The following is a 12,711-nucleotide window of genomic DNA, read 5'->3' as shown; positions in this document are numbered from 1 at the left end:
TAGTTTTACGCCGATCTACGAGAATCTGGCCCTCTGTGTACAGAACACCTCCCAGGTAGTCATATTGCAATGCATTCTCAGAAGATTACAGCGGCTGCAGATTGAAAAGGAAAGGTAATTTTTAATAACATTCAATTACATCATGATAAGTGCCGCAATTATATGCGCTATAATATTTTTTCTTTAGTTGCTATTTTTTCCCCCCACGAAAGTGGAGATACCCTTTAGGGCCCCATACTCACGACCAAACATGTCTGCTGAAACTGGTCCGCGGGCCAGTTTCAGCAGACATGTTCGGTCGTGTGTGGGCGCGAGCGGGCCGAATTCCAGCAAACATTTGCCCGCCGGGCCTTTTCCCAGCAGACAAATATTCCTGGACTTGTTTTAAAACCGTCCGCTGGAATTCTGCCCGCTCGGACATGTACGGTCGTCAGTACAGACCTACCGTACATGTCCAGGCGCCCGCCGTCCCTCGCATGCGTCGAATGACTTCGACGCATGCGTGGAAGCATTTTAAAGGCGGGCCGCCCACGTCGCTGCGTCATTGTCGCGGCGACACCGCGTCATCGACGCGGCGACACCGCGGACACGCCCCGCGTATTGTTTACGCGCGGACTTCTGTACGATGGTGTGTACAACCATCGTACAGAAGCCCTCTGGCAGACATGTATGGTGAAAACGGTCCGACGGACCGCTTTCACCATACATGTTTGTTCGTGTGTACCCGGCCTAAGAGTTTCAATTTATATGCAATCAGGCAGGCCCTTGCACTACACGGTTTTGGTAAATCTAAAGGATAGTTGAATGGGGCCTTAGTAGAGTGTAATCAAGCAATTGATTACACAGTTACAGTCTTCAGCACCCAATAGCCAGCAGGGAGGAACATGCATGTCTAAAGGGATGCCAGGGATGTGTTCTTTCATGTGATACTTGAGACAGGGTGCTGTGATGTTTACTGGAGCTTGCCAGCAGTCCCTGTCACTAAACCCAAAGTTACTATAAAGCAAATACCAGCAGATAGACCCCACAATAACATCACTAGGTTTTAAAAGAGGTATTTCTTCAAAAGAAAATAATGCACGTCGAGCAGGGAGAAGGGGAGGGGCCTACAGAAGGTATTAAATGCATACATTACACCTCAGCTTTAAAGTAGCTATACACAAAGAACAATGAGGATTATGTAGAGATTCTCACCTTGGCTTTTCCTCAAAGACGTCTTCCGGTAGTAAATATGGAGCATCTTTCTTCCTCATCTCTATCACCTAGTGCAGGAGAAAACATTCATTCCCAAATTGTATAAAAAATACACACATGTGCAACTAGTTTTAAAGAGAGAAGATCTATGGCTCCTACCCTACCTTCACTACCATCAGGCAGGCATCTAGAGTGGTTTGATGGGTCTGACCTCCCTTCCTGCGTGCTTGTTTCAGGACAGGGACTCACTGCATACTGGAACTTTCACTCTTTACAGCCCAATTGAACCTTCCATTTAAATCAGCTAAATCGGCCCTTAAAAATTCCATTTGCCTGCTCTCTTCCCCTGTGATGATCCGTCCACCCTATCTCATGGTGGGCACGGGCCACGTGGCAATGGTGGGCACGGGCCACGTGGCAATGGAGGGCACGGGCCACGCGGCAATGGTGGGCACGGGCCACGCGGCAATGGTGGGCACGGGCCACGCGGCAATGGTGGGCACGGGCCACGCGGCAATGGTGGGCACAGGTCACGCGGCAATGGTGGGCACAGGTCACGCGGCAATGGTGGGCACAGGTCACGCGGCAATGGTGGGCACAGGTCACGCGGCAATGGTGGGCACAGGTCACGCACCAATGGTGGGCACAGGTCATGCTGCAATGGTGGGCACAGGTCATGCTGCACTGGTGGGCACAGGCCATGCTGCACTGGTGGGCACAGGTCACGCTGCAATTATGGGCACAGGTCACGCTGCAATGGTGGGCACAGGTCGTGCTGCACTGGTGGGCACAGGCCACACTGCAATGGTGGTCACAGGTCATGCTGCAATGGTGGACACAGGTCACGCTGCAATTATGGGCACAGGTCACGCTGCAATGGTGGGCACAGGTCGTGCTGCAATGGAGGGCACAAGCCACGCTGCACACAGGCCACACTGCTGCCTTCTACACACAATGCTCCGGCTCTTTGCCCCCCTCCCCCTGGATCACACTGCTGCCTTCTACACACAATGCTCCGGCTCTCTGCCCCCTCCCCCTGGATCACACTGCTGCCTTCTTTACACAATGCTTCAGCTCTCTGCCCCCCTCCCCCTGGATCACACTGCTGCCTTCTACACACAATGCTCCAGCTCTCTGCCCCCCTCCCCCTGGATCACACTGCTGCCTTCTACACACAATGTTCCAGCTCTCTGCCCCCCTCCCCCTGGATCACACTGCTGCCTTCTACACACAATGTTCCAGCTCTCTGCCCCTCCCCCTGGATCACACTGCTGCCTTCTTCACACAATGCTCCAGCTCTCTGCCCCTCCCCCTGGATCACACTGCTGCCTTCTACACACAATGCTCCAGCTCTCTGCCCCCTCCCCCTGGATCACACTGCTGCTTTACAAAGACTCATAATTTGATCTCATCTTCTTATCCAGCCATGTGTTCAAGCTCTGTGCTCCCTCCCACAGTCTGTGATCAGTGCTGCCATGCCAGGAGGCACTGGGTATCAATGCGCGCTGACTGTATTGACTGTCAGCACGCATTGAGAACAAGACAGGAAACATCATTGGGGTGTGTACATCCCCTGGGGACCACCAAAATTGTCTCGTGGACCATCAGTGGTGACCGCTGTTATAGAGAACGTAACAGGAGGAGCTGGAGCACACAAAGGTAGGCGGCAACATCCATAACTCCTAGATGACAGGAAAAGAGACAGAGGCGGCACTTTGTAAGAAGAAAAGGACTTTCAGGAAGAAAAATAAGTGATCTGATATCTGACCTCATTAATATGTTGGCAGAAGGCGGGCACTGTGGTGAGCTGGCTGATCAGGTTCAGATAAGCAGCGCAGAGGGCGTGCAGGGCACATCGATTGTATGCTGGAAGGTTGTCCTCGTTAGTCAGGGCCAAGTCCTATAATACAAAAATTAAGTTTGCTTACATCACAATTACAGCCATTGTTTATTCCCAAGCTAAAATAATTTTGTTCTTATTTCTTAATACAAGAAGAAATTGTTTTTTTGATAAAAAAACAAAATAGGATAATTTTAAAAGCTGAACTCCATTCAGCAGGTACTAAAGACAAAAACGAATGCAGCCCTGTAACCATTAACAATAATAGTAATTAAAAGTACTTTTTGACCACTTAAGGAATTCTCTTTCTGAGATTTGTTGTTTACACGTTAAAAACATATTTTTTTGCTAGAAAATTACTTAGAACCCCCAAACATTATACATTTTTTTCTAACACCTTGAGAATAAAATAGCACTCGTTGCAATACTTTCTGTCACGCTTTATTTGCGCAGCAGTCTTACAAGCGCACTTTTTGGGGAAAAAATCAAAAAAATGGAATAAAAAAATAAGACAACAGTAAAGTAAGCACAATTTTGTTTTTATATTGTGAAAGATAATGTTACGCCGAGTAAATTGATACCTAACATGTCACGCTTCAAAGTTGTGCCCGCTTGTGGAATGGCGACAAACTTTTACCCTTAAAAATCTCCATAGGTGACATTTAAAACATTCTACAGGTTGCATGTTTTGAGTTACAGAGAAGGTCTAGGGCTAGAATTATTGCTCTCGCTCTACCGATTGCGGTGATACCTCACATGTGTGGTTTGAACACCGTTTTTATATGCGGGCGCTGCTCACGTATGCGTTCGCTTCTGCACGCGAGCTCGGCGGGACGAGGCGCGTTTAAAAAATTATAATTGTTTCTTATTTATTCTTACACTGTTCTTTAAAAAAAAAAAACATCCCTTTTAATAGAAAAAAAGCATGACAGGTCCTCTTAAATATGAGATATGGAGTCAAAAATACCTCACATCTCATATTTACACTAAAATGCAATAAGAAAATATTTTTGTCATTTGAAAAAATGGAAAAAAAAAATGGCCCTTTAAGAGCTATGAGCCGAAGTGACGTTTTGACGTCGCTTTCGCCCTGCAATGGTATGGAGACGGCTGGGGGCCATCTTCCCTTTACTCGTCTCCATACCAAGCACAGAAGAGGATACGATTGCCTCCGCCACTGCCGACGGCTCCGGTAAGCAGCGGAGGGCACCGGAGAGCACCAATTGTGCAAGACTAAAGGGAAGGCTGGAGGTCAGATTTAACCTAACCTTTAAGTTCCCTTTGGTAAACCTAACTGTAAATATTTTACATATTCCCAGACATGTATTTCTTGAGCTACTGAGCTCCATAAGAATGAGTATGTTTACAACAAACAAATACAATCTTCACCTGCTGGTTGTATAGAAGATGTATATACAGTATATATATATATATATATATATATATATATACACACACAGCATATATATATAAATATATATATATATATATATATATATATACATACACACACACATATGTATATATTTATGGTCAAATCCCTTCAACCGGGACAGATATGAACCACATAAACACGCCGGAAGACTTACAACAGAGACTTGAGGTGTGCCCTAGACTTCTGGCCAGTATGCCAAAAAAGGGGGCATACCCAAGATAAACAATGGATGATTGTGGGGAGAAATGTGCTGAGGAGTGCCCTGAAAAAGGGGAATGGGAGGGAGGGTATCGTGCACCGGAACCAACAAGGACCACAGGTGAGTGGTCTGCTTAAATACCCCCCCCCCAGGACTCCTCCCATAAATTCAGGCCACCATACTGGCCTTCTTATTTATGCCCAAAGCCCTTCAACCGGGACAGATATGAACCACATAAACACGCTACAAGACTTACAGTATAACATAGATCTGAAGTGTGCCCTGGTCTGCTGGCCGGTATGCCAAAAGAGGGGGCAAAAATACTCGGATAGGGTAGTACCTCTTTATTGGTCCTGTGACATTTATTAAGCAAGCTTGGTGAAGGTTTGTGACAATTCTACCTGAAGGTTCGGAATGTATTGAGCGAAGCAGGTGGATTTCCACCTGCCCAACTTCTTAATGACATGGTCTGGTACCCCGTTCTGAGATGCGACCGAGGCCGATCCAATCTGATCCGAAAAGGAGTGACTGCAATACCGGCCGGGGTCAAGGCCAAGGTTAACCAGGAGGATCCTAACATGCCTGATGAACTGGCTGCTACTCAGGGGGTTGGTCAGAAAAGGTAGCAACGGGCTGAAGTTCAACTGGCTGGTTAGGTGAGACAGGACCGGTCGAGTATCGCTACTGGGCACCAGACCTTGTTGGTCTGTAAGAGCTTGATGTCGACACCGGGGTCAGATTGTTGGGTTCTGGACACTACGAGATGTAGAACGAAATGATCTTGAAAGCTTGCCAGGCGCGTCTGCACAGTATGTGGCCGCCAAAGCCACTAAAGTAGGGTGACCAGACATTCCCGGTTCCCGGGAACAGTCCCTGGATTGAGGACACTGTCCCCTGACCAAGTCTGTCCCCGGTTTTGTCCCCGGATTGTATTTGAACAGGGGCTGGGGAAATTTCAAAGACTGTACTAAAAAACAAATTCTGAATTACACACCCCCGCTTCACCGCTCCTACTAGCTTAGGGTTGTGTATTTTTTCCATTATTTGTGCCCCTTTCTGATGATCATGTGATGGTCGAAGTGGAGGGAATATTTCTTCAGTTTCGGGTGCATGCCCATTCAGCTCCACCCACATGTTCTTCTGCCTTGGCTCAAGTCCCGGCCAGCCACCTGCCTGCTTATCTCCTTGCCTTCCCTGGCCGAGTGATCTTTCTTCCGCTCCCCACCCAGTAGTAGCCGGGGCCCGGAGAGTAAGACTTGACAGGCTGTGAGGCAGGTGGAGGAGGGAAAAATGGGCAGAGAGCCGCTGATTGCCACCATTACTTGTAAAAATAAAAATATGTCGCCAGATTTAATTAAAAAAATCTGGTCACCTTAAACTAAAGGAAAACTCGCTAGGCCACAAAAGCCGTAGAAGGCCAGGTAGATGGCCGCTTGGATGACCAGGCGTGGGTAAAAGCCCAAACGGTGAACGTGAAAAAAATGGTTGACATGTCCCTAAAGATGGAACTTGATGGGTAAGCGTTTGCAGTTGGCTACGGGCTGATGCTTCTGGATGTCGCGTAGGATGGATTTGGCTGTATAGGCTGCGAAAAAGGATGGCTTTCCGGGGTTATGAGAAAGAGCCAGCTGCATGTGGCAATACGATATAAAGGCTAGGACGTGCTTGATGACTCCTGTCGCTGCTCCGGGGAATGAGGCTAGAAAACTGCAGTAGGCATTCCATGCGGTGTGATAGGCCTTCAGTGTGTTGCGGGACAACAACGGATTAATGAGAAGGGTCACGTTGTGAAGGTGTGTCTTTAACCCAGGATCAGCTGCGACCAAGGTGGGATAGGAGAAATGGTTGGGTCGGCTCCGGGTTTCTGCTGAAAGAATAAAGTAAAGTTAAAGTGGGACAGTACGCCTGCTGCGACGTTGCACTTGCCCGGGATATAAATGCAGTACACATTAAACATTAAATTCATGCTGCAGGGACAACTGCACCAGCCTGCGTGGGAAGGACATGATGGCGAGCAACTTGGACCTGCCTTTGTTTATAATTTCGCCCGTGGCCTGGTTGTCTGCGGCAAAGACCACAGTTTGTCCTGTCCAGGTATGGCCCTAGATATGAGCAGCTGCCACAATGGGAAATAGTTCGAAATGTAAGGATGACTGACAAAAAACAGGGATTAGGAGGATTTCTGGTGGCCATGGTCCTGCGAACCAGTGATTGCCAAAAATTGTGGTGACAAAGCTAATGCTGACGAATAAGCGTGGATATGTTGTTCCAGTTTGCAAGGAATTCGTCCCACATTGTCAAATCTGCTATAGCTGCTGGGTCCAGCCTGAGAACTTGATCAGGGGTCTCGTACATGAGAGAGGAAAACCAAGAGTCATGAAATGAAGGACCGCTCCTGAGGGATAATCCTCATGGCAACATTAAGCATCCCTAGCAGGGATTGTAGCTGTCTCTTAGTACAACCTTGTGAAAGGGTAAAGTTGGTGGCAAAGTAATACGAACCTTTCCATTTGATGCCATGCCACCGCCAGAGAGATGGCTCAATGGGCAGTAATTTTGAACGTCTCTGAAAGGTCCACTTTGGACAGCAAAGCGCCCATAACTATACTAATAATGGCTGTTATGGCTAGGTCAACCGATGCATATTTAAGAGAAAACTCCTCAGAAGAAATTAGGTAGTTTAAACTAGGGATGTGTGGAAGAATGAGGCGCAGACAAGCCGTACGCCAACCAAAGTTTATTTGAAAACTTGCCCTTGACGAGCCCAATAGGACTGACTCCAAGTAGCGAAAGGTGATTCAGCAAAGGGGCCAATGATGAACCCCTGGTCCAGTTCGAACTTTAATAAAGTATCTATGGCTAGATTGTTGGTGGCAGCTAAGAGGAGGCTCCTGTACTTGTGGGTCGCGTGGGGTAGCGTGATAAGGCCGGTGTGAAACCCCAACATAAATCCGTGCAACAGAAAGGCGGCCAGTAAGGAAGTCGGGTGTAATGAAAGGTAAAACCCCAGCCACCGGACCTTTACTCAGTCTAGTCATGAAGTGTTGTGATATTTGAGGTTACACATGACTTTAGTATGCGCTCTATGGCCAAATTTGAAGCAGCCAGCATTGGCTAAAGTTGCAAGTCCCATTGTTGAAATTGAGTTGCATATTCTCTAAGATTGTGAATACATACAAAAGTACAATGGACGGACTGAGTAACAACTGGTAGCTTGTAGCAGGTGCCTCCCAATGAAGACAGGGCTGCAGGAAGCTGTATGACAAATGGAATCGTGTTGTGTCATCCCGGATCGTGAGGATTCGCGGCTAGATTTGAATTGGGCAGTAGGGTGTGTGAAATGAGCTGTCAGAGTATGTGAAGCAGAGTATCGGCTGAGTTATGAGTACATATGAGCGTACGAATGGATTGGTCTGAGTAACGATTAGTAGCTTATGGCGGATGACTTATGATAGAGACCGAACTGTAGTAAGCTGCGTGATAGATAGAACCGTGACGTGTGATGCCTAGGGTACAAATCGTTGTGCCACTGGTGCGATTAGATTCAACTGCAGGGATGCCTGCTGGGTGTTGGGCTGAGCTGTCACTGACGGTTGAAAGAGCAGCCTGAAAAGCTTGGCTTTCCTGGCTGTGGGGGGGGGGGGGGGTAGGGAATGCCCCTACATCGCAGCTTTGCTGTGAGCTTGGAGATGGTCCATCCCCTGAGGGACTGTACGCTGTCACACTCTGAACCCGCGGAGGGTGACAGAGGGGCAGAGGTGAAGTTCTCACTGCTGGCTTGCGACATGGCTCCAGCTAGAAGACATGGAGTGGGGGGTGAAAGTGTTAAGAGGAGTTGTAGTGGTAGGATAGTGAGCGGAGTTGCACACAGAAAAATAGCGAATAATGAAACAAGATGGACAGGAAAAGGAAAGACTGGCAGTTAGAAGCCGGTTTGCGCTCTGAAGAGTTGAACGCTGTTGAGTGAAAATTTAGAAAACTCAAAAGAGTGTGTGACAACCGAGATGAGCCAGGCTGTGACTGGCCAAGTAACCAATAGCTCGGGTGCCCGTCTGTGCTGAGCACAAACCTGTGAACCAACGCCCCAGGGCATAGAAGGGGCGAGAAGCTGAAGTCTGATATGGCCTAAGTAGAAATGTTGCGTTCTGTAGTTCGTGACGTATGCTCAGCCTACCAACGCTTGCACTGTCAGCAAGCTCAACATTTGGTGACCTTGTCTGCTTAGGTGTAGGGTCACCCTTTGAAAACAGAGTGTAATGCAAAGAAACGTGTGACAGTAACCAACGCCCGATGAGCAGCCCGAATCGTGTATGTGAAGTGAACGTTTAGTGAAAGGGTACTGTAGGTTGATTTGAGAGTGGAACCCGTGTACTACACACCTGACTCAACGCCCTAGTTGTGATGTCCTGGTTGAGGTCGAGAATTCAGTCGACCGAGAACCTGTAGTAAGGGTGACATAGAATTTGAAAATTCGAACTTGCATCACCACAGAGTGGCATTGTGGATACAAAAGAAGTATATGTGCCACGTCTTAATTATTTGGAAATGAAATGAAAGAACGTAGAATGTAGGACTGTTTAGGCACACCGGTACACTATATTAAAATAAAATTATCTTTAATACATCATAAAAAAAAGTAACAAACGATTGGATTAAAATTCACGCTAATGTATACTGCCTGTATAGAAAAGTATTCACCACTCATACAGAGCGGTTGTCAACCGTGACTGTAGAGTATATGAAATGGACCCGCCGACACGACTAGATTCAAAACTGTATATACAAAAATAGGATGGCAGCACTCCCCTATTAGATGCAAAAATAGAAACGTTTATTGAGGAGACAAAATCATGAGACAAAAAGCATTGACATAGGCAATGGCAGGGGCAAAAGGTGATGCGTTTCACACGGCTGGCGTGCTTCGTCTAAACCATTCAGAATGCATAATAATTTACAAAAAGACATATCACATGATCACTTAACATAATTGATTCAAAACAAATACAAAACAGAAAACAAGAAATGCGGGAAAGGGTGACAAACCCTGGGATTTTAAAGGTGTTAATATTGGAAAATGTAATCCAAAACAATGAAATAAATATAAAAATAATAATTTATTCAGACATATAAATTGTTTTTTAAATAACACAGAATATCAAACAAGACATGGATGTTTATATCGGGATGTGGTGTTCAGTGATTTGAGTATCTGTGCTTCATTTACATATAAATACAAAACAGATGTGATTCTTCCGGTGATTGGATCCCTGTGTTCTGTTCTTGTGTGATAGGCCTTCACACATACACAAACACAGTATATACAGTGCCTTGAAAATGTATCTTTGCTGTGTCCCCTCCCCCACATGGCTTCTCACAAACTGCAAACAGGACTTCTTATGGGTTTCTTTCAGCAATGTCTTTCTTCTTGTCACTCTTCCATAAAGGGCAGATTTGTGGAGAGCGCGACTAATAGTTGTCCTGTGGTCAGATTCTCCCACCTGAGCTGTGGATCTCTGCAGCTCTTCCAGTTTCCATGGGCCTCTTGGCTGCTTCTCTGATGAATGCTCTCCTTGCCCGGCCGGTCAGTTTAGGTGGACGGCCATGTCTTGGTAGGTTTGCAGTTGTGCCATACTCTTTCCATTTTCAGATGATGGATTGAACAGAGCTCTGTGAGATGTTCAAAGCTTGGGATATTTTTTTATAGCCTAACCCTGTTTAAAACTCCTCCACAACTTTATCCCTGACCTGTCTGGTGTGTTCCTTGGCCTTCATGATGCTGTTTCTTCACTAAGGTTCTCCAACAAACCTCTGAGGGTTTCACACAACAGCTGTATTTATACTGAGATTAAATTACACAGAGGTGGACTTTATTTACTACCGTATTTTTCGCCGTATAAGACGCTCCGGAATATAAGACGCACCCAATTTTAAAGGAGTAAAATGTAGAAAAAAAAGATTCTGAACCAAATACTGTAGTAAATTTTTTTCCAGTGCCCATGGAATGCAGTCTGACCATTGCCCATAGTACATGCAGAGTGACCATTGCCCATAGTAAATGCAGAGTGACCATTGCCCATGCAGAGTGACCATTGCCCATAGTACATGCAGAGTGACCATTGCCCATGCAGAGTGACCATTGCCCATAGTGAATGCAGAGTGACCATTGCCCATAGTGAATGCAGAGTGACCATTGCCCATAGTACATGCAGAGTGACCATTGCCCATAGTGAATGCAGAGTGACCATTGCCCATAGTGAATGCAGAGTGACCATTGCCCATAGTGAATGCAGAGTGACCATTGCCCATAGTGAATGCAGAGTGACCATTGCCCATAGTGAATGCAGAGTGACCATTGCCCATAGTAAATGCAGAGTGACCATTGCCCATGCAGAGTGACCATTGCCCATAGTACATGCAGAGTGACCATTGCCCATGCAGAGTGACCATTGCCCATAGTGAATGCAGAGTGACCATTGCCCATAGTGAATGCAGAGTGACCATTGCCCATAGTAAATGCAGAGTGACCATTGCCCATGCAGAGTGACCATTGCCCATAGTACATGCAGAGTGACCATTGCCCATGCAGAGTGACCATTGCCCATAGTGAATGCAGAGTGACCATTGCCCATAGTGAATGCAGAGTGACCATTGCCCATAGTGAATGCAGAGTGACCATTGCCCATAGTGAATGCAGAGTGACCATTGCCCATAGTGAATGCAGAGTGACCATTGCCCATAGTGAATGCAGAGTGACCATTGCCCATAGTACATGCAGAGTGACCATTGCCCATAGTGAATGCAGAGTGACCATTGCCCATAGTACATGCAGAGTGAGAGATGCCACAAATGCAGCCTTACCTTACCTTGCTCTTCCACCTAGCAGATGACAGAGCAGCCCGAGCCAGCCAGCCGGAAGATCGCCCGGCGAACAGGGGGGTTTGAAAGGTTTATCCCCCGCTCTCTTGCCTCTCTTCCAGAGGTTGCGGTGGAGGAGATGCGATCGGTGGCAGGGGGCGGAGCCAGCGGCGGTGTGGGGCAGTGTCATACCACCTAGCAGAAGACAGAGCAGCCCGAGCCAGCCAGCCGGAAGATCGCCCGGCGAACAGGGGGGTTTGGAAAGTCTGTCCCCCGCTCTCCTGCCTCTCTTCCAGAGGTTCCGGCGGGAGGAGATGCGAGCGGTGACAGGGGGCGGAGCCAGCGGCGGCGTGGGGCAGTGTCATACCGTATATTCGGATTATAAGACGCAGGGACTTTTTCCCCCATATCTCTGGGGGAAAAAAGTGCGTCTTATACGCCGAAAAATACGGTAATTAGGTGACTTCTGAAGGCAATTGGTCCCACTAGATTTTAGTTAGGGGTATCAGAGTAAAGGGGGCTGAATACAAATGCACGCTACACATTTTTTTTACATGTTTATTTGTAAAAATAAAAATTAAAACCACTTACCATTACTCTTACACTTCACAATAATGTACCACTTTGTGTTGGTCTATCACATAAAATCCCAATAAAATACATTCATGTTTTTGGTTGTAACATGTAAAAATTTGGAAAACTTCAAGGGGTACGAATACTTTTTCAGGGCACTGTACATACTATGGCCCAGATTCACAATGCACTTACGCCGACGTATAACAAGATACGCCGACGTAAGTGCAAATGTGCGTCGTCGTATCTGTGCGCCGGACCCACAAACTAAGATGCGCCTAAAAACAGGTTTCATCCCACTGACCTAACTTGCCTACGCCGGCGTAGGGTGGGCGCACATTTACGCTGGACGCATGGTGGCGCTGCCATTGATTAGCCATTCAAATATGCAAATGAGAAAAATACGGCAATTCACAAACCTGCGTGCGCCAGACGCAGGCTACGATATTTAGGCTGGACGCATGGTGGCGCTCCCATTGATTAGCCATTCCAATATGCAAATGAGTGAAATACGGCGATTCACGAACATACGTGCGCCTGACGCAGTGCGCGTAAGTTGTACGTCCGGCGTAAAGTTATTCCCCATAAAGGAGGTGTAACCCAGCAGCAGACATG

The 12,711-nt window shown here is 47.1% G+C and overlaps 1 protein-coding gene across 2 annotated transcripts in view; it reads right to left on the bottom strand.

The window, feature by feature from the left end:
* Positions 1–12,711, bottom strand: part of EFR3B (EFR3 homolog B) — a 352,965-nt gene that overhangs the window by 28,522 nt on the left and 311,732 nt on the right. For both annotated transcript variants that reach the window (XM_040348132.1, XM_040348134.1), the window contains exons 16-17: positions 2,963–3,094; positions 1,195–1,262 (exon numbers count right to left, since the gene is read on the bottom strand). In XM_040348132.1, the coding sequence (XP_040204066.1) occupies positions 1,195–1,262; positions 2,963–3,094 (200 nt within the window). The remainder of the gene's footprint in view (positions 1–1,194; positions 1,263–2,962; positions 3,095–12,711) is intronic.

This window comes from Rana temporaria, chromosome 4 (genome assembly GCF_905171775.1).
Source record: "Rana temporaria chromosome 4, aRanTem1.1, whole genome shotgun sequence".
In the NCBI taxonomy this organism is placed as follows: Eukaryota; Metazoa; Chordata; class Amphibia; order Anura; family Ranidae; genus Rana; species Rana temporaria.
This window is presented reverse-complemented; position numbering and strand designations above follow the sequence as displayed.